At 45.1% G+C, this 27,167-nt stretch overlaps 2 protein-coding genes across 3 annotated transcripts in view; one reads left to right on the plus strand and one right to left on the minus strand.

Moving 5' to 3' along the window:
* The window catches only part of LOC107228093 (mediator of RNA polymerase II transcription subunit 20), an 89,411-nt gene that overhangs the window by 14,104 nt on the left and 48,140 nt on the right, over positions 1-27,167 (minus strand). The window lies entirely within an intron of this gene.
* Positions 4,173-27,167, plus strand: part of LOC107220804 (facilitated trehalose transporter Tret1) — a 66,681-nt gene continuing 43,686 nt past the window's right edge. The window contains exons 1-2 of one of the 2 annotated variants that reach the window (XM_046735503.1): positions 4,173-4,884; positions 8,536-10,336. In XM_046735503.1, the coding sequence (XP_046591459.1) occupies positions 10,313-10,336 (24 nt within the window). In that variant the 5' untranslated portion in view covers positions 4,173-4,884; positions 8,536-10,312. The remainder of the gene's footprint in view (positions 4,885-8,535; positions 10,337-27,167) is intronic. The other variant, XM_046735501.1, reaches the window with a different exon arrangement.

The raw sequence follows: 27,167 nt of genomic DNA on the forward strand, positions 1-27,167 counted from the left end.
CCCCTCGAAAAGGGGGCCTCAAGCCAGGCCGTAATAAGACTCTGATAACACGTAGGAAGGTGGTGGGTACGATTCTTCGCTATCGACCCTGGCACCAGAAGGCCTCTCTCCACGCCGGAGCGATTTGCTGTCTTAATGAGTTACTGACGATGTACCAACCCTGGCTTGCAGAGGTCTACCTACTTGAGCCCGGGTTCGAACCTCGAAGCCTAGCGTCGCTCTCTCTCTCTCTCTCTCTCCTTCTCCGACTCGCCCTAAATAACTTTGGACGTAACTCGAGCCGAGCGTCCTTCCGGCGGAATAACATCCCCTGATGCCGCAAGGGCAAAACGCGCGTGCGTTGCTAATGGGAATAAATTTCCCGCGTTCAACGACTCCACTTCACATACACTTACATAAATTTGCTCTCCAATGGTTTGAAACAACAAGCCTTTCGGACAGAGTGGCAATTGACGAGGCAGCAAAGGCATTACCGGACCAGCAGGAATGTTATAAGCGAGAACACCAGAATCCTGAGCCAATGCTTGGACGATGACTGGATCCGAGCATCGTGACTTCGGGCCATTGCAGGGTGCGTTGTGTCTAACTAAGAGTGAAAAGGTGTATGTACGAAGAGCAGATGTGTGACGGGTGTCGTTTTTAATTCCGTCTGGTGATCCCCGACTGATGGTGGTTAACGCGAAGTAAAGGAAGGTCTGGAACGAGTGCTGCGGCGTAAGACGTGGAAGAGAAACACAGCTAATGCAGCAACAGCATCCTTCCGTCCTGATACTCCAGGCTCTTTCATTCCGTGTGCTTCAGGCCTTTTACAAAATTATATTTAAACTCCAGGTTCAAAGAACCGGGGCGCCGCGCGCCGCGACGGACGAGATTTCGTTTTCATTCATCGCGCCGCTGCCTTCAACGTCGACGGACAAACCTGGCGTGCCATCAGACACGTGACTTTTACGACTACCGGTGACTTGGCGATTATGACAGCTTTGATCAGGCTGATTCATGAACCCCCGGTTCTTATATTTGTCCGGTAAGTCCATTTGCTTATCACTAAGGGATGCCAGACAGCGAATTCGACGAAACAAAATGCAGTTTATCGTCTGTGGCCAACGAATGACGAATCGAGTACATTCCGGGGCCTCTGTTTCCTCGACCACGAGTACGGGATTCCGTATCGCTGAGGGCTATTATCCGCGACGGAATTGCTGTTCGATAACTATTTCCTGGCTAATGATAATATTGCGCGAGGGTTCACAACGGTGTTCGGGGTCCCCATAGAATCCCCAAAAACTACAACCGGAATCTCGTAAGGTTCGCTGGAACCTGAGGGTACGCCGACCTCCGGGTCGAGGGAGAATTTCCTATTTGAGGAGATTTGCGATCACTTTATTAAAAGTTCCTGCAGCTGCTACCGTCGTGCGACTATCCGCCCTGGATGCAAGAGTTTATAATACCGAGCCGTTTTTGAAAATAAAATAAGACGAAATTGCAAACAGAGGAAAAAGCCGACCCTGTGAAAAATAAAATTAACTTGTGAAAAAAAAGGATTTGAACGAACGCCAATTCGGTCGTGCAGCAACGCTTCGCGCACAGCCCCGATGCTTTGCGAAACTGCGGAAGGCCAAGGGCTGTTTACACGGTCGAATGGTGTAAGATCGAAACACGCTCGGCTTCGGAAGCTATCGTGTTCTAAATGGGGCGGAAAATTGGCCGATTTTTGGCAAAAATTGAATGCTGTGTATCTCGATATATACACAGTTTCTATACTTATACGCGCGTATTTCTCTGTCTGTATTCTTCTCATAGTCGTTGCAGAGGGCGCAAAGTACGGAGGGTTAAAAGGGTGTATCCGTTCACCCTGAAGCAGAGGGGACGAAGAAAAAAAAAAATGAATAAAAAAGACACAACTGTCGAAAACCACACTGGGTCAACCCCTCTATTTATTTTTCACCCCCTCGTCGTTTTCCCTCTATTGTGTCCATAATACAGAGAAGTTTTTGACTGGTCCAAACCCATATAGTCAAAAACGCAGAGGGTGCGTTACGGGTCTTCTCCGCGTTTATCGTACGTACCTGGCGCATTTCCCGGATGGCACCCCCCGCTGGGGGAGGTTCTGAAGTGGAGGAAGGAGGGGTGGAGCCCCGGTGCGGAACGACCGCAAGCACACACGCGGTGCTTCAAATGAGATTTTATTGTCGTGTAATTTAATTCGTATTCATACCCCTTCGACGAAGGCATGTTATAAAAAAGCTTCGACGCCCCCTTCGGTACACGCAGGACCGTCCGACGCGACGAAGGGACGATCCGCTGCCTGTCACTCGTCAAACTTTAATAAATTCCTATGCCGGAACATCCTCGCGGCAGATCGAGATGGAAAAAATGCATTCTCACGTCGCGTCGGTGTAATGCATACAATACGGGATTATCCGCGTATTTTATTATACGTAGAATTTATCATATCATCGTCGATTCTAATGGAATGAATATTATAAACTCCAGCGATTTGTAGCATCATCACGCAGCCCGCGAAGGGGTCGGATTAACATCTTAAAAGAAAAAGTAGAAAACCGTAGAACTCGACTTTAAAAATTAAACGAAAAGCGACTGATGAGAATCAGTTACCGCGCGTTAATTATATGGTTGAAAAAAAAATTTACTCTGAAAACTTTTTATTTCTCCCTAATTTTCAACCGACGAAAAAATTCCGTCAAACGAAAAATTTCCCAGCCTTTTCCCATCTACAGATAACACCACGGAACGTAGTAAAAAAAATGTGTTAATTATTATGCTTAAGTGTAGAAATTTTTGCGGACAAAACCTTATTGTTAGCTATATTATCTCAACAATTTCTTTCTACGGCACGAAGACGAGTAAAAGACTTCAGAATGTTCAGAATCAACGAGGTACAAGCGGTAGTAGTTACATTGTCTGGGTCACAACGTCGGGTCTCCGAGAAATAATCGTCACTGTCATACTCGGTAGTTGGCTCGACGTCTCTGACGCATTCGAGGTCATACAACCCGCGTTAAACAGCGCATACGGTAATCCCCATTCGCTTTACACCACCGAATAACGACACGAGCGGTCCTCGATTTAATAAACCAAAAAATATTTGTCCACCGCGTCTCAAAATCAATTAATACCTTCGCGTCCCTTATTTATCGACAAAAATCCGATCTTCATTGTGTCTCCGTTAGTGTACGGCAATAATTTCCCCGCCTCGCGGCTTACCGTGCCCAACGAAACCCTAACTTCGCACACACGTACACGGTGTGCAGGTAGTTGGGTGCAGATGAATCCTGACCCATTGAACGCAGATAATAGACATAAAAAATCCATCTCCCAGCCACGCGCCAATCTCCACCCCTCTCGTAATCCTTACGTAAGAAATTAACGAAAATTTCAATCACCTTCCACCCCCCTCCCCCGAACTCCGACTTATGCCAACGAAAAGCCGACACCGCTTTCCGCACAATTTTTTCTACCTCCGCACCCCCGTCGACGAGGAACCGGTGTCACTACCACCGGGACTTAGCAAAGGTTAGGGCAGCCAATGGGAGTGAGGGCGAGGGCGAGGAGGTGGGCGAGGGAGTCGGGGAGGGTGGCGCCCGTCGAGGGGTAGTTTTGCGCAGGCTAGCGCATTGCCCACACCGCGGTGTCGACGGAGCGGTCCAACCTCGGCGTCGCCGGGGTAGTTCAGTCGGCCGCGAATCCGCGTGGGGGAAACCCGGACCCCCTCTCAGCTGTCGTTGGTTTGAAACAGCGATCGGTCGGTCACCCTGCAGCCCTGCCCTGACCCTCCTGCACCCTGGAGGCTCTCGCTCAGCGTGGCCTAGTCTCGCCCGTCCCGACCTAGTCATGGCCTATCTTAACACTCGGAGGACGGGCAAACAAAGGCTGCGCTGAGCCTCGAGTCCCGAAACTGCAGCCCCCGTTGAAGGGGGAGAGGGAGGCGCGAAAATTAGTTACGTTTTCAGTTCAGTTATCGGGTCGCGGTTGACGTGGATAGGTCGAAACCCACCGCGGTGGGAAATGTTTCAATTTTCGCAAACTTCGAATCGGTCACGGCGTTTTTCGTCAAGGAGAAAAATTTTATTCTCGTTTGTTGTTGTTCTTTTTTTTTTCTTCTTCTTTTCACCCCGTGCATACGGTTTTTAATTTTTTTGTTTTTTTATTTTATCGGGCAAGTTAGATCTCGGTTTTCGGAATTTTAAACTGGTACTTTACTAACGACAAACAAGAGGGAAATTTCTTAACAACGATACAGGGGAGGGAAATAAATTTGAAATAGCAGAGAGAGGGAGGATCGGCCGGTGAATAGTCGGTAATTTATTACGATTTAAATGTCTCGCGATAGGGGGGGGGATAACGCCGCGGTGCAAAATGATCGCGTATCTAGTAACCTAGTACGTGCAATTTCTGTGCCCGTTGTGTGAGAATCGTGGGCACGAAGCCAGTGCACTGCGGTTGTCGACTCGCTGAGTATTCGTATGCAATTTCGATGGAGATGGGTAGAGAGGCAATGGGGAAAGAGGTTTTTTATTTTCCGCGGTTATGATTGATACGCTAGTGAATGAAGTTCGTCGGCAGTCAATCACCGCGGTAAAGCGGCTCTCAATTATTAACGAGCGGCGATTGATTGGCCGGGGGTGTGAAGAATTGGAGAAAAGACCTAAGCCCGCTATCGAGTCAACCCTTTAAAGTTCCGAACTACCCAACGCGTCGCTTTATTCGCTACAATTTCTGCTGCTCGACACCGTCGGGGTGCAAATATTATATTCTTGGATTATGTTTCGTTAATGCGATACAGAATTTACGAAACCAGAAAACGAGGGAAACGAGTTCGAGTGATTGCCGGGAGGTAAATGATTGACGACATATTCCGACGGGGTGAATTTAAATTACAATCTACAGAAATTAATCACGATCGTGATTTTTTTATATTACATTCATTCTTCACATCGTTGTAATTTGTGCAAAAGAAAATCGGACGCTCTCTTTACGCGGCAGGATTGAAATAAAGAAAAGCCCCTCGTTCGCTAGGCCAAGGTCAACTACCCCATCCAACATTCCGACAACACGATCCAAAGAAAGAATCAGCTGATTATTCGCCGCAAGAGCAGCGCTGTATAGTAGGAATAGAAAAAGGGAAGACCGAAAGAATGAATAGAGAGTAACTATCGCTCCTGGTGAACGGCGTGCAATTTATCCCGATTTAAATGTCACTCGAGACAATCCCAGTTTGATATTGAAATTAATTTCCGCTCTTCGCGCTCCGCGTGGCGTGAATTGCGGCCGATGAAGTTGCGGGCTCGATTCATTTTGCGGTTCGTGGTTGGTACCAGAAGGTCCAATCAGCTAATGCGATTCACCTATTTACGAATTCTCGTCTCGACGTAACGGCGGAGAAAATAGAGAAAATAGAAAAAACTTCGAGGAACGGTGCGACGGAAAAACGGACGGCTGCTTGTTCCCTCCGGTGAATTGCAACCAATTTATTCAGATTCAAGTGTCAACCGGGTACAATACGCGCGAATTTAAACATCCATCCTGATTTAGGCTCGTTGTAAATCGTGCACGGCGCAACGTAACGCTTAATTTATCGCCTCCCGACCTCACGTTGTTTTTGTTTCTTCCTTTTTTTAAATATTTTTTTATGAAGCTAGGTTTTGCAATAATACAGCTCAGGAAAAAAAACATTGTAGTATTGTAATGGAGAAGATTGTGGTTTCTAGTATAATCATGATTTTAATCGTAAATTTTACGTTCCCAAACAGTAAAAGTCACGGAAAAAATCGGAGCAACCAAAATAAAAAAAAAAATGTATTTATTTTTTGTTAAATATTACATATTAAAAATCGAATTTTTCATCTAAATATTGTCTTTTTGAGTCGTACAAGAAAATGTTGATAAGATAAATAACTAGGGCCAATTTTGATGAAGTACGTTTGCTCCTGGGGTCGTTGACATCGAACCTTTTCAAGACTAGACAAATATGAAGGGCAACAAAACCACTGTTGAGCAGTGATAATACGATTACCGCCTACCTGCTTTCGGTGCACGGACTTTACCCGTTATCATCGGACTGTAAGAGCAAAACATCGGCAGTCAGCGTGCTGCCAAATGACGCGAAACACCGCTTCGATCGTACCCGATTATTACTTGCATCAAGCGCTAATCAAACTCACGCATTGCTAAATAGTTCCGCACACTTCGACCCTCCTGAAATCTGCTTATTCGCATCGATTATCAATCATCAACTTTTCGGTCAACGACTCGAAGCGACTTTGTAGGTGGAATAATTCGGCATACCGAACAGCGCCAGTTACTTTATACCGCGAATAACGTGTCCATTAAAATTTCACAACGTCCGATAATTTCCGTCAATGCTTTACCGGAAAATGTGTTTTCTACTGGAATAAACATTCACCTGATAGGTTCTCATTCAAAATACGCACATACGCTCGTGTTGCGAATAAAGATTAACAACAACTGTGCACACAGTTCGGATAATCGATTGAACGATTTGTAATTAATGTGCCCGCTGAACGAGACCGCTGAATTTTCGCTGATCAGTAGGCATAGAATTACCCGTCAAATTCAGTCAACCCAACTTTGGGTGCTCTCGATCGATACGCCTCGGCAGTATTGCACCGTTCAAGCAGGCTTTTAAAAAGCGAGGAAAATATTCGGACCGCGTATAATCGGCACTGCGTGGTCAGCATAAACTTCAAAGGAAAAAGGAACACCACCTTTGGCTATAAACCGCGGCTCTTTACCATTTCGTAGCTTGATATTTGGGATTTATGAATCCATCTTTCGGGATTTTGATTTCTCCGATGGAGATTTTCCGCGCGTTACCGCACACAAGAAGGCAAACTCGTTATGATATTTTTATACGCGTCGACGAACTATCGAAGTTTACGAAAGAAAATTTAAAAGAAGGAAAAAAAAAAGAAAAAAAAAGTAAATAACCAGGTTCGAGGTCCGAGAATTCCTTTTGTCCGCAGGATGGGATCTATCGATAATCAAATTTCCGGCGGGCGTGCAGGTTAATCGCGCGGTAGTGATGAAAATAACATCGGGATTAACGAAGGTTGAAGAAATGCACCGAACCATTAAGCTCGGAATAGAATCGACGGGATCCCGACTTTAAGCCCCGGTCGTCGAACGATCGATACGTCTCAATTACCACGGTGCAACATTCCGGACGTGGTTAAAAACCGGGTGGGCGTGTTGCCGCCGCCTGTCACTCTCGGTAAAAAGTGCATTACTAACTGCCGTGGTAACTAGCAGCCGATCGGATTTAACGCTCTATTCACTCTCACTATCGACAAATTCACCCCTATTAGCTATTTCGGTGAACCGGATATCTCGCGGGAGGATCCGGACGGGCAGCTTTGACAAATTGGGAAAATACAGCGTCGGTCACGATGTTATTGTCCGAGGAGTGAACTGAAATTTTTTTACCACAGTAAAGAAACTTGTAGAATAATATGACGTCGACGAATAGGCGGTTCGAGATTTTTTGATAGTCATTTCAGCCATTCGTAACGTGAAATCGAATTTACCGAAATGGAGATGTAACCGTTTCAATTTATCCGATTTCGGACGCTGATTGTGAGTTTTTTTTTTTTCCATTTTCGCTGAAAAAATAAACAATTCCTACAATTTTTTTGCTTTCAAAGCGGGAGCTATTTTTAAAAACATTCTTAGTCGTTCGTAGACTCATTTAATTGTTAATTCGAGAAAAAGTGAAATCGACAAGCTGTACAAGTCCGGAGTTCGTAACTTCGTCGCTGTACCGAAGACAATGATTATCGAACACAGAACGCGGAAGGTCTGATAGGAGAATCGGAGGAAAAGGTACGGGGTAAACAGATATCGGTGCCATTCATCCTCTCCGTCATTCTGTCCGAGACAAGAACTGTAGGTTATAGGTAGGCGCGTCGGTTTGTCGTCGACACGATTCGGTGACCTCTTTATTGGCCGGTTATATCAGCGTGGAAGTTCGATAAATAGCGGCAGCGTGACGACGATATTGTAATAGAATGGAAAACGCATCGGTCAACGAGAGTGTTCTATGGGAAAGGGAGCGCCGTTCGTATCTTCGCATCAATAAACAACCAACGACCAACGACGAACGACGATTCGCATATCATGCAGGCGTAGAGGGGAGAGCGGAGGAAATCGCGTTTTATCCGTCGACGATGAAATCCTGTGAAAGAACGACGCGAATTGTTTTTCACCGACCACCGCGAAGCGATGAAAATCGTTCACGCGTCTTTATCGCGTTTTCAATTGCTCCACTGACCGCACTCGAAAGCTCCGGCAGCGAGTGACCCTTTCGAATTGATTCCTTGCCAGCGACAGAAGCTCCGTCTTTCTTTGTTTATCGAGGTCGAGTTTTTGGCCTTGGTGATTTATTCTTTCTTCTGTCTCTTTATTTTTATTTTATTTTATTTTTTTTTTTTTTTTTTGTTTAGACGTCGTTTTTTGTGACTGATTCGATTACGCGAGTCAACGAAGGACTTTTTCCAGGGTTTAATTAATCGGTCAGCGTTAATTCCTCGCGTAGTAAAACCGCGCGCCGGAGGGAAAATAAAAAACAAACCACCCTGCCGCTAATGAGCATAGCAAACGAAGCAAGAGAGAAGTGAAACGTTTCCGAGTGAAGAAGAGACGGGGGAATACAAAATGAAAAGTTGAAAATAAAATGTAAAACGAAAATAAATATCGGCAGTATGGATTTGAACGCAACTGTTTTCGAATAAAATATCTCATGACAATAATAAATAATACCGATACTGCACGAGGGCGAGTCGCGTGCTCATAATTTTTTAAGTTAAAAGCATTATCTTAAACGACCGAAAAAATCTCACCGCAATTACTAGAAATTAACGAATCCCGTGCGAATCGGCAACGAAATGAATGAATTTCTGAAACGAAGAAGACGTTGAAATCCACGGCCTAAAACTAATGATTCAAACTATTTGAAGAGTCTTGAAAATCTCTCAGATGAACGAGCATTCTATACTAAGAATTATTTACACCTTGTATAAACTACGGAGATTAGTCAAATTGGAGGGACAAGTATAAATAAGACGATCCACCGCTTGCACTTAAATGTAAAAGGTAAATGTACAAAACCAGCCTGTGACTCGCGACTATACAGGCGGAAAGAAGAGAATAAAATAAATACGATAATAAATAAACCAAGGCCGTGTGTAAGTTTAAAAAATAAATCGAAATAAGCACCAATTCCCGCAAGTTTAAAATGCGATATAAATAACGTTGTGAAAGTGCATAATGGCTGAATTTATATGTAAACGTTAAACTTGTACCGGTTATAGACCACGGCTGAAACGCGGCAGGCAGAGGGAGGTATAATAAGAGATTCCTAATTTAAACGTCCGTCACGTGGTGTGCGACACATTAGTGAAATTGCTTCGTGAGGGAATAACTTTCTTGGAAATGAAATACCTGGGATAAAAAATCCGAACGAAGACGCAGGGACGCGGAGTAAGTGGAACGCCGGTGAAAAGAAGATATGATAATACACACGTTCGTGATTTATTGTCGGATGAAAGATTTTATGGTTCAACTGTTCAACGATTCTATAATTGTGGATTGATATATAACTGTACGTCGAGTTACGAGTAATTAACGAGCAAGCCGTATCGCAGGGTCGCGAAGAAGGAGAAACAACGACTTTGACGCGAAGCGATAAGGCAGGATTATACTTGCAATCAAAGCAACGAACTTACCCGTTCGACAACAAGGAAACCGATTCGCGACATCGACGCGAATTTACGATAACGGAATTCTATGCGGTCCGATATGTAATCGAAGTTCGCCGACTTCTTTATTATAAAGATTTATAGTCAAGAGAGCGTAAGAAACGACATTTCTAACCAGGAATCCACGTGTGAACCAACAGATATGACGCGTTGCAGTAACGCCGATGCACGGAACCGAGGAATCTTCGTGCGGGAGAAGAAGAGAACGGTTTCCGTGCGCTGACTCGAAGGAGGAAAACAAGCACGTGTTACGTAACCAGGTGCAGATGTGCAGCATACGTAGAGGTATTCCTGGCTTGAACGATAGGCGATTTACGCGATCATGCGAGTGTACTTTACAGGCAAGTTGTAAAGAGCAGCGAGGGCAGGAAGAGGGAGAATAAAAAGGGAGGAAGAAAAAGAAGAGGAAGAAGAGAAGACTCGACGTCCTTACGGGGTGAAACATCGACACAGAGCAGGGAGGAGAAAGAGAAAGGGGGAAACCGGGGAGAGGGAGAGAGACAGAGAGAGCCGAAGAGATGTCGCTGCACCATCAGTATTACGTAAGTATTTCCGCGGCCTCCTGCAATAATAACTTGCGAACATATCCATTAGACCCATTGGACCCGGCCGAGTTTAGTTGCAGCGATAACTCATCTGCGTCGTCCCGCGTTTCCCGGCCCATGTATTTCCTTGGGAGCAATTATACGATTAATTAGGGGAAAGCAGAGGACCCCTTGAAGTTGCGAGACTTATTGCCTGCAGGGCGTAGTTGGGACTATCGGTTATAAGCATCTTTGGAAAGTGGTTGGATCGGATGCTTGCGAGCGGACCTAAAACTCTGCGAAATCGATCGAGAATCTTGACGAGAGGAATGCTTGTACGTACATAGATACCAGTTATATCGTATCTATGGGCGATATCCGTTTCGTCGCGTGCTGCGCAAGCGGAACTCGGAACATATCCAGCATAGGCAGTCCGCTTTTATGACGTAGCAATATGTTACGGCTTTACCGTTTATTCGCATTCTTTAACCGCAGGGTTGGGTTTGTTTTTGCAACGTTGTAACAAGCCGTGATTCGTTGCGAGAGGAAATTTTACCCTCCGTTATGAAATTAAACATATAAGTCGTCCACGATCGTAAAATACTGGCGAATCTTGTGAGGAGGTGATTCTTCGTCCCGTTAATTGCCCAATAGCTTGCCTGACCACTCGGAACGTAAATCACAGCACTAAGCGAAGTCCAACCTGAAGAAAAACACTTTGTCGCAACACCTGGGTCAATAATGAAACATATGGTAATTTCCCACTCTGAATTCCAGACTCTGGAAAAATTCCTCAGCTTCTTCGCGGTAATTTTCGCAGCTAAAAACCGCTGAAACATTGTTTACGTCCAATTTGCGGTGGGGAGAAAAAGCAAAGGGCTAATCGCTTATGGGTTGGATCACAAGTGATGTCAAGATTTCTATGATTTTATGCGATTCCCAATAATTAGACTACCAATTTCGTGCGATTTTAAACGATTTCAGATGATTCCAAGCGATTTCCGATCAAATTCTAAATGATTTATGCCTGAGCTTAAACGATTTAAAACAATTTTCAGTGTGTTAAGACAATTTTCAACGGATTTCACCGGAATCGTTTCAGACAGGGTGATTTTTCGATTTCAAAAACTAAATAGCTCCTCGGGAAGAATTAATTGAAGGCTGTAAAAAATGGTGGACCAGTGTGACGTGAAATCCTTTGATCATCGTAAGAGAAGGTAGCTTTAATCGACTCGGTCTGCGGGCCAAGAGCCAATCGATATCGTCGTCCTCGATTAGGCAGTCGACGAGAGTTGTTGAAAAAGCTTTCGGTGACAAGCAAAGCGTCGCGGCCTTACGACGGACGAATAATAAGGCAGGTGTATCAAAGAGCGAAACGCGGCTTGGCCAGTGGGCAAAATCCCTTGAGAAGTGTTTGCGATTAGCCGGAGCGTCGCGACGCTGCGTCGCCTGCGAGGCACGACCTCTTCCTTGTGGTTGTACGAGATATCGACCGGAGACGACCCTGGTTCCAGAGCCCGCGTGGCCTCCAGCTGCCGGTCCGCCTTCTTTCCTCGTTGCTTCCTTCCACCGCACGCCTCGTCGAGTAGTTAAAGAGGCCCTGACCGAACTCGCGTCAAGTCATCGTTCGGGAATCGCCTCTGTCAAGGTCCCCGGAGATTTCCCCGTGGTGAAGATCGTGGAAGCTCTCTCCTAGTTTTCCGATAAGAGATTGGTTAAATTTTTATGAAGCATATCTTCGCGCGAAAGGCGATTGCTGTTGCTGATCCCACCGCTGTCACCGCTTTTCTTTTAAGACTCGCTTCTTACGATCCGCGCTATGAACTTGCGACGCTGTTATCAGGAGGGGCGACAAAATTACCGAAACTACGACGCGTTTGAGTATACAATGAGCTTTTCGAGGTTGCTTTTGAGCACCCAGCGATGATAGATAATGCGTGAGCTTCTTGATATTTGTATCTTTGCACACGAGAAACCGATCAAAGCGTCGTCAACTTGGGCTGAGACATAAACTAAGATGTCTGCTTTCCGAGAACAGGCGCGTCTGTATAATTTCTAACCACAAATTAGCACCGCGCAAGTGTTTCAAATAACGATTCATTATATACTGTGATAAATCGCTACCGCGCTTTTGCGGTTCTGAATAAAGCGCGATCTCCACACGCCGAGTGAGAGGATATATTTAACAAATTTAGTACCAGTTGTCGCAGGTCCGGGTCGAGGGACAGAGCGACGAAACGTTGTAGTGGACACTCCCGCCTAAACTTATTCAGGAAAGATGAACTCGCGACGAAAGTTCGGTGAATTATTCCTCTGATTTATTCTTCGATACTTCTTTTTTTTTTCCTTACTTGTTCAAATCTCTTGCACGGTACAGCGTGTCGATTGTTTTAGTCGTGTTTAAAACTTTATAGTCTGTGAAAAAAGAGAGAGAGAGAGAGAGAACCGTGTAGGATGAATCCCGATGGTACACATGATCCTTCCGTTTTACGCCCCGGAGGGTTGTAAAATCGTCACGAGGTTTTGCCTAGTTTTCAAGTTTTCCACGCGATCGAACAAAGCAGTGAAAGAGGCAGGGAAAAATGGGAAACCCCCTTCAGCGAGCTACCACCTCGTCGTAAAATACTGTAAGCCCCGGCGAGCAGGCGGCAGGTAATACGTCTGTATTCCACGGCGTAAAACCAGCGTAAAACCGACGTAAAACGGAAAGCCCGTCCGGGTGAGTTCGAAATTCGGGTGGTGCGGGCGTTACAGAGTCGGACGAAAAATAAAACATGAACCCGCCATCCGCGCCCAAACCGACTGGCAGGCTGTTTGGCCCGCGATATTCCACGCTGGTTTATGATAACATTGCATCGTACATAAAAGGGTTAGTGGCTTTGTGCGTGCCAGATAAAATTTTTTTACAAATTGGTTTGCGGCCGGCAGCCCGGATGCGCCAATCGTTCTCACTCACCGTACATTCCCTCAATTTCTATTCCGGGAATCGTTGCCAACAACTTTTCTATATACATGTATATGTGTATAAAGCGACTTAATTCATCCGCCACCTGATTCACCCAGAACCATATGGCGCGCAAAAAAAGTATTAGAAAGTTGGCTCCAACCAAGGAGCAGCCGAACGTGTCTCAAACGAACAAGTTCAGATCCATATTGCACGTGATCAAAGATCATAAACCGTGGCGAAGTCTACGAAATTCGTGACACGGATCAAATTTTTCGATAAAAAATAAAATATTTCGGAAGAATGGTTCGGGGTTGAACGAATTTCATCGTGTTCAGAGGATCGTCAAAATTTGTAAAAAGCTTCGAAATTTTAAGACGTGTGATAATGTGACTGTCGTATAAGTACATTAAATAAGTTGAAAGGATAAAAACTTTAAAAAAAGAAATAGGCGTATTCAAATAGAACGAATGCAGGTATCGTAGATCGTTTCTAACGATCGTCGAAAGAGAGTCCTTCACCAACAATTTATGGGATCAGACAGGAAGAGGAGCCCCAAGCATCGAGAGTAATTGACTAAAAATATCGTATCTCCCGGGTTTATCTCTAAGCGTGAAGAGTTGTTAATCATCGAGCTAATTTTCCGTTACATTTTTAGTCCAGATGGGAATCTCGATTAAAGCGTACATGCGTGCCTTCTGCCGTACATCATTTCGTAACACGTAGCTATCACGCGGTTGGAGAAGTAAAGTGGCGAGCGATCAATATTTGGTTCGTATTTGAATCGAAGGTACGAGGAAACATCGTCAAGAACCAGCCATGGCAGTGCCTCGATGAAAACAAAGTGGCTGCAAGGAACAAAGGAAAACACGCGTCAACGCCCCGTAGGCGAGGAGGCGGTGGTCGGCAGGCAGTTTGGACAAGGGTACGATTAATAAACGTCAAGCACACCGTCTGACGAAATCCAGTGGATTATAAGAGGAACAGTTATTACGGAGGAGGAAACTAGCCAGGAATGCTGAGGACCGAATCCAGATCCCGAGCGGAGTCTGCAGCTGGGGCTTGTCCAATGGGGCGTCTCATTCCCACGGCTGATCCTACTTAACGAAATACAACCGCAAGGAAAGTTTGTCATCAGATTTATCCGCCGATGAAGAACCCCCCGTAATCCGTAAATGCCGGTCGTTGCGCGCATTAGGAGTAAATTACTCGGTAACATGTTGGCGAGTATTTAACTCGTACGAGAACGAAAAGCTCGGCACTGCGCCGAGCCGAGGCGAGGCGAGGCGAGGCGAGGCGTGTGCGAAGCCGGAGCGCAAAAAGCACCGAGATCCACCCCGCTAAGCCACGAAAGAGATTAAAAAAGAGAATGAAAAATGAAAAAACTGAGTACAACGGGGCAAAAAGGGAACGCGAGGCGGGGCGAGGAGAGGAAAAACCGAGTCGTGCGGGTCTACTGCCAAAACCCGCGACCCAGATACGGATCGACCCACCGCTGCTGCTCCTCCGACCGACCCGGAGGGAACTCGGAGGACGATAGGTTCGCCTCCTTCTACCCTCGGCAGCGGCCTGCTCCATACGCTTCGATGCATCACCCCGCCTAAAGTGCACTTACAATTACAACCGCCGTATAGCGGTCTTCTTCGTTGTACGTTTGGGGTTATCAACCACCGGCAACGGGACAGCGCTTGCATCGGAGCAAAGAGAATAATAGCTGACTACTCGGTTCCGTTCTCTGTTCGTCCATGCAGGTTCCGTCATTCGCGGGGTTCCGTACGATGAAAGAAGATCAACAAGAACACACCGGTTCTCGAAGACAGTGAAATCCGCGGTACTCTAATCTCGGAAACCCTTCAAGTCAACCTCCGAGGATATTAAGCTGCAGTTGGTTTCCAATGTTGAAATCGAACGAACCAATTATGAGTTTGTCGATAAATTACTGCCGATTTCGGTGCCAATTACGAAACGTCTTTGGGCATGCCTGTTTCAACTCATTATGGTAAATTGTGACTCTTTTTAACAAGGGTAAAAATGTGGTGATTCGCGTCAGGTGTTCGAACGTACGATATATGTCAATAATTTATACGCAGTTTTAATACAGACAAAAAAAGTCCGAATCACGTCGACAAGATTTAGGCACTACGTCGAATTCAGTAATTTACAATTCGATTTTCATTCAACGAACAGAAAAGCACCGTTAGATTTCCTCCAAGAAATTACAATAAATGCCTACTCTCTCCCAACCTTTTTCTTCGATGAGAGCACAGGTGCAACTTCGGCCATCGAATCGTGTTTCCCGAAACTTGATTTCGGGCCTGGAGGCGACGGTTCAACCTGTTTCACGGATCTAAGGACGCCAGTTTGTCTGGTGTAGAGAAGTCGCAGTTGGAATGTGTCGTCGGAATAACCGGACGTGAGGACTTCCGTGTAATTATTCAGGCGGTTGCGCAAGTGGCCAATGGCCAGTGGCCATGAGAAGAGGCAACAGACTTGGAGAATCTGTCCGTAGGCGAGAGAAATATATATTCAAACGCGAAAACCCGCAGGTTCGAAACTAATTTAATCTAAAGTTAACGTTAATCTGATGAATATAAATGAATTCAATGGCGGCCGACCCGCGCCTTGAGCCGAGGGCCGCTTGCGGATCGGAAGGTCAATGTTTCCGCGTCCTTCTCCCTTCGCCCCAATCCTTCACCCTTGAGTGCCGGCGCTAAAACATCACCGGGCTCAGCCGCGGCGGCCGTCTGGAGCAGGCGCTGCCCGTTCTTCTTTCAGGGGGATGCCCATAAATTAGACAGTGCTATTTCGGCACTCCGAACCCCTGAGCTTAGCCTGGAAAAAATAATTAAGCCCGCCTTTGAACCGGCTGATCGCAACGAGGTATCGAATTTTTGTCAATGACTTCTGAGCTGTACGGTCGGTGAACGGGAAAATAAGATAGGCTAGCTGGTTATTGCGGGCCGTATGTCAGTCTGGATTACGCAACGGGAAATCGAAGGAAGTTCGATATTTCAAATGCTCGTGTAGAACGATAACGGATTTACGACTTGGAGATTACACCTTAATTAGGAAAGTTGCGTTTGGGGAATGAGCTCGTTAATCCAGGCCGGTAACCTCCCGCATTGACAAACAAGTGGTAGGCGATTAAGCGTTGTTACCACGGACAATCTGCTCGGAGAGCTTCGAAGTGGGATCAGTAAACTCCTCTGCCATGCTTGTCAGCTTTTCGCTGGTATCAACTCAACTTTTATGTCATCAGGTGTATCCGTCATACGGCCAGACGATAAAACCGGCACTACTGTTTACCTGGGTAACTGTACGTACGATGTTGACGTCACGTTGTGCATGCAGTCAATTATTCCTAGCAAACGCCAAAGTTGGCAACAAGACGTGAATTTCTTTTCCTGCACAGCATCGTGAAAATTGCAGAAAAAGCCTCGACGATTCCGAGGTATCTGAACTTCAATGAAAATGGTGATGAAATTCTCACATTGATTGAGCCATTCAACTGCAAAATTGGCGAGCTATAAGGCAGCGTGAAATCCAACGAATAGAAGTGTATCGTATATGTATAGATTGGGGAGGTGTGTAGTTTGAATGGGAATTGTTTGTGCGAAGTTTTCAGCTGTAGGCAATTAACTGCATTGTTACCGTAACCAGTGAGCGAAACAACGTGATTTGCGAACGCTCGAATTTGCAACCTGCGGAGTTTTGAAATTCAGATTTGGAGCCGTGAGAGTTGAAATTGTGACAGCGATGGGATGAGAAGGCTTCGTTTCTTCGAACCACGAAATACAAAGTCGAAACACATCGGGGCTATCGCAATACGCCTGCTAATCACGGGCCTCGTGATTAAACGATAATACAAAAAGTGCAGAAGCTCGGGCAGGTTTGCAGAAAGCCACGAGTATATTCTTAACTTTACGCTTGAGAAGCTGAGCGCAAAGTGCTTACTTAACAATTTAACGCGGCTTGGGAAGTGGGAAAACTTCAAAGTATTAGCCAGTCAGCGTTCGGAGAGCGGCTCTGAGCACGGTTCCCTCCAACGACGACGACGTCGACGACCCCCTTCATCGTCTGGCGGTAACACTCTCTTAGTGCTCCCCCACGTACGTCCGAAACCTCACGTGCATCAAGGAAAGAGGAATATCGTTAATGGGTCAAGTCTCAAGCGATGCAATTCCAACGATTCAATGATGCCCCTTCCTGTATCCCTGGTTCAACGCACATTCTGTGGATTTGAAATAATGTTGTAGCAAACGATGGACGTTGAAAATGCGAGTAGCGGGCGGTAATAACGTCGGTGAAACGCGAATGACAATTACGCGGGCAACGACAACAAGGGCGGTGGTAAACTTAACCCTTACAAGTTAGTGGGACAATCCGTTTATGCATATTACTGATCCAAGGGTGACACGGAACGTGGGTTACATAGGACTTCATCTTTCATAAAAGGTACATATAACAGCATTATAACAAAGTTCAAGATTGCGTGCTGACCCCATCCTCGGCGAAGCTCCGACCCTCTAACACCTAACTAAATGCATTAACTCGCCGGAGTGTGCGGTCAGTGGAACAACGTGACTTGAGGAGGGGAGGGGGGCAAATGGAGGCGAGACGAGAAGGCAAAGGGCTAAGCTGCAAGGTGAGATGAGGTTTGGTCAAGCACCTAGAGACCGCCGAAGGAGAAGGAGACGTGGAGTCGGGTCAGAAATGAACCGACTGACACTGGGTCGGTAACAAAATCGACGAATGATTGTTCGGGAAATGACTCTTCGTGGTGGACAGGGACAGTAGTTGAGCGGAACGAAATTCTTCAAGAGGTTTTACTTAACATTCCGCGACGAGAGTACACCTGACTTCAAGTGCCTTCGCGTTACTTGACGCGACTTCGAGTGAAGGGAAACAACTTCTCGCCAGGAGTTTACACCTGACTTTCGAGGATGGTTGGGAGTTATTCAAGTTGGACAGACAAGATTTGTCCGGAATTAATTACCACGATCGAAGTGTTTATACGAGCCTCGGGTATTGCCCGAGATGACGGCTTTATCTCGAGAGTTAAGATCCAGGCTGAAAGGAATTGGTACTTTGTTTTCGGCCGTAATTCTCCGACGCTTTTTAGCCGATGCACACATGCCGTCGATATCGACTGAGAGAACCGGTATACGAGAGCATAAAATTTCGGAAAGATGGAGTTACGGCTAGAGAAGAAGGCCTCGGGGCATTCGAAACCCGAAGGCACACCGATCGGCATCGGAAATTTTGATTTATGGTACTATTTCCCGAGTCCATGGCTCATATATGGGAGGGTAGGAGCTCTTACCTTCACTTCCTGCCGCCACAAGTGGGTCAGTGACGCTCAAAGATGATGGATAAATATTGGTTGGTAAAGATCAAAGAACGTCCGAAACGAACAACGGTGAGCATTGGGAACGATTCCCATTTAAAAATTCATTTGACAGGAAATACAGAGAACATCGAGTTTCCTACTCCGTTCTAAAACCGAACAACTTCTGGTCTTCAGGGTCGACTTTTATTTATCCTCTCGTCCTTACGGTATCTTGATAGGAGACTGAAGGTGAAATATTCAGCTGTGACGTTTGAGGGCGTTAGGCACGCGGATATACGAAAAGATAAAGGATCACATTTTTCACGTCTAGATACATTTGTGTGCGGAGTCCCAAGTTTCCGAACTTTTCATGCCGAATGCGGCAGCAATTCCCCAACGTAGTAGATCGATCGAACGCAGCCGAAGGTCGGAAGGACTCGCGGTGTTGGTCCTGCAGGACGGCACGAACCGGGACTCTCTATCCTATCCCACGTTCCAAACTTGGCTCTCATCGACCATTCGATAACTACTTGTCCCTTTCCTCGCAGAACTGCGTCCCGGTATAACCGAGGGACACACATCCTGCATCCTGCACGTTTCGTCCTTACGGCCCGAGTTCAGGTCCCGTTTTACTCAACCGGAGTTTAACTCACCTTAAAGAAACTTTGACCGACCGAGATGCGGGCTTTCCTGTTACGCCGGGGAAGGAACCCCCCACCCCCTGGAGGCGAAAGTACTTAAACAGAATCATGGCCTGGTTTATACGGGGGTGCAACCCCTTCTTGCCCCGGAACTTCGTCTGAACGGTGACCCTCGACGTTGCCGACATTTCATTGTTCAACCCCAAGCCCCAAGACGTATTTCCTCAAATACTTACTGCTCTTTTCCATGCAGTTGGGGAATTTTCGTTCTTTTACCTACTATGCAAGCCGGTAATCGATTGCTTTTTTCTCTTTTTATGAGAACAAATCTTTCGGTTATGCTTTAGGGGAAGGGTTGTGACCTCGATGGAGTTTATGAGGAAAGTTAACCACGGTCCCGAGAAATCATCCACCGGCAGTTCGAGAATTTCGACTAAAGATCGATTTTAAATTTCGTGAGGAGACAAGCGCTCTGTGTTTGCGCAGGAAATGATGCAAGGCGTGGAGACAGGGAGGGACGGGAAGAAAGCGGAAAGTCAGTGATTCGATTCCGACGCAACTTCCAGGCCATTGCCGAGGGGAACGGGTGGCTAAATACAGATAATCAAATCGATATTTCAATAGCAATCGATCGATTGATCAACGGCAGGCGTCTGGCCGCGTGGGGCGGCACCTCGTTCAACTGACCTAAATAAAACGGTGATCGAGTTCCGTTTGTTGTTATTATTTTATTCCGTTGGGTAAATTCGACGCTACGCTTTAGTCGCGTTCGTTTATTCGTTGATTTCAATTTCCGGTGCGCGGAACAAACTGACGATACATAAACTCGGACGGGAAATTTCCCGCAGCGGAAAAAACAGACCAAAGTTCAAGTCCTATGATTCGTGAAAATATTTCACCGTCATCGATTGCCACGGTCGTGGAAATTTTCGCGGTTCGTCGACTTCTAATTTGCGGATATGCCGAAGCATTATACACACGCGTGGTAAACACCCGTGAAGATTTTATCAGTCCCACGTGGAAAGCAGACTTTAACACCGGCTGAAATTTGTGCCGGGAAGAGAAAATTACCTCGCTTATACGTTTCCGTATCAAGAGACAACGCTGGGTTAGATAAGCTGTATAACAGATTTTCGCACGCAAACCGTTGCTTGCTACCAATTTCCACGATGTTCATCCGGCACCATTCTGCTCACAGGAGCCACAAGACGACTCCGAGAATTTTCAAGGCCTAAAGAAGATTATTTCCATCCCTTCCCAGAATCCTAAACAATCATCCAACTTTCCGAGACGTGCTCTAATAAATAAATTTTCTCAGTTTTTTTTTTAGATAATCTTATTTTCATCCTTCCACTCTTTTATTTACAATTCTTGACAGGGATATTAAATTGTAACAAAAATATTTCGAAATCAGGGATCGCCGGAAGTTTACGAGAGCGGAAAGGCGAGCAAAGAATACCTTGAATTTTCGAGATTGTTGAATATTTCGTAAAATTGTTCCTCTTCGCCGATTCTTACCGGGTATTACGTAGCCCGGGGTAGAGAATTATTACCGATATATAGATTATACTTCGACCGATAAACGATCAAAGCTTGCGGCTTATAGCGCGTCGTTACGCGCACCTTGTGCCTAAAACGAGGGCTTTGCAAAGTTCGGGGCGATGTTCATGCGTGATTTGTCGGAGGTAAAAATATATTGGAAAAATTTAATCCGGTACGGTGAAAACAGCGCGATAATAATAATACACGTTTTCCCTGACTTTAACCGTGCGATCTTCCGAGGCGTTTTAACGCCTGCGGGATAATTAAGCAGTCCCGGCATAGCGACTGGCCGGTGATAAGGGTGTCGGAGGATGGCGCGAGGTGTAAAAAGAAAAACAAAAAAAAAAAAAAAACAAACAAACGAACGAAAAAGTTGCGCCGTGGGTTTCGAGGTGGTAAAAACAAAACAGAAGAAGAGAAACCACAAAAAATCCCTGAGCGGATTTACAAAAGTGAGGTAAAAAGAGCCGAGGAGTGGAATGGGGAGGGTCTCGAAAGAAGGCGAAGAAAAGCGTAGGAAAACGGAAGACAACAGGAGGCGGCGTGCAGCCTCGAACGGAATCACGTGGCGGTGGGAGGAAGACTGCCGCGTGGCGTAATTACGTGTAAATACTTTTGTCACGTTTCGCCTCCTCCGCCCCCACCCGCAGACTGGGAATTATAAGGGGGTGGGGGGCGAACTTCTCGCGAATATTTAATAAGAGGATGAACCAAGGAGGAGAAGCGTACCCGGCACGGAGGAAACATTTTTCACCGTCCCACCCTCGTTTCGAAAACTCTTTCTACCTCCTTCCACGAGTCTCTTCTACCGAAGACTCGAGTCTTAGTTGAATAGCGATCGTGGAGGCACGCCTCGAGCCCTGTGCCGTGTACATTGTTCGTGACTTGGTGTCTTGCCAGTTCCATAGTAATCGTCCAAGGCAACGCCAACCGAGAACTACCGGACTCTTTATTAATGAGCTACCTAGCCGGCTGGCTATTTTCAGATATGATTTACAGTTTCCTTTATCATTTTTCCCGGCTTATACATCCTTGTGCCAACTTCGGTTTAACCTTCCTTTTATTCAAACTCTCGTAAACGTGGAATCGGTCGTAATTCGTATCTGAGAAAACTACAAGCTTCAACAATATATTGTGTATAACATGAGGGGGTGAGAATGGAAGTGGTGTAAATCATTCAGGACCTTGGTAATCGGGTCTGATTTCAATATAAACTTGATATTTAAGCAGCAGTAATTTTGAACAATTGCAATTGTTAAGACATGGAACAAGATAAAATAATACAATTTTCCTGATGCCGGAATTGCTAGTAATCAGAAAATTAGGTCAAACTGAGTTACACCAGTTTCGTTCCAAACCTCTGATATTATACACCAGACAGATGCAAGAACAACGAAAGCAGCTCTCCTGAAATGATAAGAAACTCAGTTCTCGTCACAAATTAAATTACGTACGAACTTGATGTATCTGTTGGAAATTTCTCTCAATTGCTGCGGAAGTTGGTCGAAGTATATCAGCGCTTCTGTTTATCCAGCAGCGTTTGTACCTCGTGGAATGATATGTGAAACTTTTGCCAATGCCGGGAAGAATAGACATTGTTCAATTGTGAAATAATACACAGGAAGGAACAGCGACGAAATCCAAGTGAGATCGTCTTTCTTGAGTCGAGGTTATTACGCTCGATTGTGCTTATTCTTCACCTGGCAACGAGTTATGACTGCCAATTAAGCTCGAGGTGTAGGTATTTCAAAGTCGAGAGTACATTAGGAGAGACAACCGTCGTTTTGCGTTCCTTTTTTCGGCATTTCGCTGGAAGAGAATGACGAAATTAATGCCTTGATGAAGCCTTGATGAAATTAATGCATTACGGGTTGAATTTTCCCCGTGATTTTCCTTTCAAAACGGCGAGCGTGCGACAGCGAGATATGCCGGAGTCGAGGAACGAGACCTGATCCTTTAAAACGTTTCCCTCCCAGGGCGGGATGAACTTTCAACACATATCGAACAATGTCCGACCATCATCGCTATTCGCGTAGGTGCCCATCAAATTCCGCCATCGTGACTGTGGCATCGATTTCTTCCAGAGCTACTCGAAACAAATTTGTTTCAATCAGAGGCGTCGAAACTTTTCCCGGCAACTTTAAACAAGGATCAACCGGTGAATGAACACGAACAAATTTAATCAATGAATGTTGAGTAATGAATGAATGAAAGGGGAATATTGCACAGACATATCATTCATAGAGGTTCAAAAATACGGACCAGGTGTTTGCCCGATTGCGAAAGGCGAGGATTTAAAGTTAGTAAGAAAGTTTGGTACTTCTAATAACGCCAGTGTGCATGTTTCAGATGCGGAGAAAAAAAGAGAATTATCGCGTAGGAAGAAGCTTAAGAATTGAATGCCCCAAGTCGAAGGAAGCCACCTAAATTTGATCCACCGATCGGTGTTTCAGGAGAGACTAAAACTCTGTTTCAACAGTTGAGGAACTCGCGAGTTATTACAGAATTGTCTCAACAATTACGCCGCGAATATCCTGCATGCGAATTTGATGTAAATAATTTAATAAAACCAGAAACAACCCCTAAAATGGGGTGAAAAGGAATGGATTATCAACATTGTTTTAGAGAATGTTCTCGAATGACATTTATATGAATATTTATTTTGAGACATTACGACTTTAGACCGAGAATAGGTGCAACCCCCAATACTATCTATATGCACCCTAAGGAGGGTGAAAACTGCCCCGATGTATTGAATTTTGTAAATCTAATGGGGATTCTGATATCTCTGTTTGTCAACCAATGAATTCCAAGCGTTCTTAATAAACCTTTATTATCAAATTTCTCCGTTAACGAATTGCATTCATGAGAATACGTTTTTTTTTCTTTCTGCATACTTTCATTTATAACAATAAAGAATTACAGATTCACAAAAGATCCTAATAATTCCAAGGTTTAATTTTTGTCTACATGACAGTGCGAAAAACATCAGGATTTTGCATGGAATATAAAAGCAATGACAAAAGGGGAAAAAAAAGGGTACCACTACAGTGACTGAAAGGGTTAAAAACGTTTTATGACAATACACCGCTTATAACGATTCTTCAAGCTGTGCGGAAATTGTTTTAATTAATTTCAACACATTGATAAAATCACAAGAGTGACCTAATTTCATACTAACGAGTTTTCTTGGTCGTCAAGTCGACTGCCTGCCGCCAGACTACGATCCTCTGAAAATCTTCCACCCCGTCTTTACGAAATTATATTAAATTCAATCCAGCCTCCCGCACCGCTCGACTCGAGTGTTTCTCAAGCCTCGGCCGTTGTCGTCGAGTAAAGGAAAGGAGTGGAAAAAAAAACGGTAAGGATAGTCTGTATTAGGAGCAAACCCTTCGTCCACGTCTTAATGATTCGTGAAAATATTCGTTCGCGATTTTATCCGACTAGGTATAACGGCGTTGATTCAAAAGTTTAAAACTGAGTAAGTGGTGTAAGTGAGTATAAAATAAAGGCGTAAGATTATTATAGTTTATTCCCCAATAAAATTATTTATCACAACTATAAAATTAGGCATATCGATGTAGCCACTTTTTCTATCCCGGGGTACAAGGAGTGGCATACGAGGCCAACGAACGAGCGATAGAAAAATCAGTAATGATAAGTCGATCGTAAATAGCGAGCTAATTCAACAATTGCCACCCACGGCGATAATCCGGGGGTTCTAAGCCGGTCTCTGATTGGTCAATTTACTTAAATAAGCGATAGTATTGGTCAGCTTTGGCGCTTATCTCCCGGCTATGAAGGCCCAGGGCGCCAAGAATTACAGTGATTAGTATGGTTGAGGGCCGTTGCGGTACAAAATCGTGGGTGTCCCGCCCGCGGCCTGAGTTTAAATCAGTCTCAGTCATTCTCAGCTGTCGGACGAACGAATCAAGGTAGGTACGGGCTCTCGCCCTTGCCCTAGCGAAATTGAAAAATTCCTTCCAGGCCGCGAGGATGTAGTGAAAAACGACAGGATGAACCCCGAATTCCTCTCCAAACTTCACGTACAATATTGCACGAATAGCGTATAGTTTCTCGGAATTAAATTCAGGAATTAAAAAGAACAATTATAATAAGTAACAATTTTCCAAGTACCTTTGTAGAGCCACTAATTGTAGTTGAAACGATTACCGACGAGAGAGACAAGACGGAGAAATTGTATTTGTGTAATACGTGCGGGAGTTTATTTGAATCTAATCTTAATCGTAAATGTAAATGTAGCGACACCACCTTAATCTCTCCGAGGTTCGGTTAGGCGCAAATCAGTGAGGGATTACTCACAATGGATTGTAGATGATTTATTCTGGATAACGTAGGTGCGGAGAAATTATGGAGATGTTTGATTGACGTGTCAGAATTGACATGATCAGAAAATGACGATCATTACTCCGTATCGTAAAGCTACGTAATTTTCTATTACACACGTAAGCTCAATAAGCGTCACGTAACGATTCGTATCAGCCCCTTAATGATCATTACGTTATCATCGGTTGGATCACGATAGCTTCTTCAATTCCAACATCCCTCGATACCGGAATTGTGTACGAAGCGTATGACGTATACGCCGCACAAATTATACCGACAAAAAGTTCGAGCCGTCGATTACGAGGCCTGGAGCGAAGCTCGCAAGGAGATGCTTCTTAATTTTAATCAATTAAAGAGGCTCGTAAATCTCCCTCTCTCTCTCTCTCTCTCTCTCTGTCTTTCTCTCTTTCGTATTCTCTTTTCTCTTTTCTCTCTTTCTCTCGAGCGCAATAATTATCGTTTCAAGATTACAGCTGGACAACGGACCGATAGCCGGGAGAGTAAACGCTCCTAGGCAATAAACCACGGCCAACCCTGAGAGACTTATCCGGGCCTCACTGGAGGAGCCCGTTTCTGTGCCCACGTCTCGCGAAGTAAACTGTATCGTTCGAACGTTCTTGTTACTCATTCGGAACGGAGCGCAAAGGGCAGGCCGTACCGGCGTATCGTAATTGCAACGGCGGATGTATCCGCAGGTAACCAGCCAGCTTCACCCTGGTTATATTCCCTGCTATAAAATCCAATCAGGAAGTGATACGGTGGCAGAAATCAACGGCGGTACTCCAGGGAGCACGATTCCCAGGGAAATATTGTATACATCCTATCGTCGCAGGAATACCGCGAACACGGGGTTCAGGGATTATCGCAAAAGCTATAATTAAGAATTTTTTTACACGTGTATATATACGTACCTAATATACGACGCTTATAAATATTAATAGCGGAAGTTTTCGACGACTCGAGCCAAAAACCGGAATGAGATATATATTTTGATGTATAGGTGCTTATTTACCCGGAGGGTTGAAGGTCTGATAAATTCACCCTTAAGGGCCACTCCTCAAATTTATTTCAACCCTCGAGATAAGGGGCTGGAATAATGTAGCCTCAGAATTGCTTTTGTATTGAAATATAACCGTGCTTCGTAGGCAGACGTACGAAAGGATAGAAAGAGGGGATATGGAAACCCCTTCCGTTTTCCGTTCCGCTGCACTCGATCATGCACCGCGCGGTGCGAGAATAGCGCATATTTCGTATTTTTCTCGCAATATCGAAGTTACCGTTCGATTTATGTGGAAGGATTGGGTAAACAAAAAGGACGTCCTCTTCAAGGAGTCAAGAACGTTCGACTCTTCACGGAACCGTAAACGCGGGTAGTTCGAGCGGAACGGATTTTTTTTTTTATAGTTTCTTAAAAGCTGTTGAAAGACAGAGAATCCCTCGTAAAAAGAGAACGGCGGGGAGAAAAAAAAAAACAGAACTGAATACGAGAAATACCTACTCTGAACCGGCACTTGGCGATATACGTACAGAGAGATATACACACACATGCGTATATGTATGCATAAGTATATATATTGTGTAACGCTGCTGCTACGAGTTTACAAATTTTTACGACTTCCATGAATCTTCTCCGACCGATTTATATTTATTTAGCGCTTGACGCAAAACAGATCTTTTTTGGCGCTAAACCCTCGCGTGGAAAAAAGACGAGGGTCTGTGAGTCGGTCTTTCGGCGGAGCGATTACAAGTCCGCTCGACACAGCTTAGTAGTAGTATATTTATTGCAAAAACAAATAAACGCCGACTGATTTATTTCCTGGATGATGGTCAGGGACAAACCAAGGCCTCTCAATCCTCGGAAGGTTACGGAAGGAAAGAAAAAAAAACATGGCAGAATGCACGACTGTATCGACAATATGCGTCACGCCGAAACGTGAACTTAGCTATAATTTGACAGCTATAATTACCGGTTCGCAACGTTCGATGAGTAGTTCCTGTCAAAATTCGTGTAACGATGTGAAAGGAATTGGAAGGCTGCACGCACAT

The sequence above is a fragment of the Neodiprion lecontei genome, chromosome 1 (genome assembly GCF_021901455.1).
Source record: "Neodiprion lecontei isolate iyNeoLeco1 chromosome 1, iyNeoLeco1.1, whole genome shotgun sequence".
Lineage (NCBI taxonomy): Eukaryota > Metazoa > Arthropoda > Insecta > Hymenoptera > Diprionidae > Neodiprion > Neodiprion lecontei.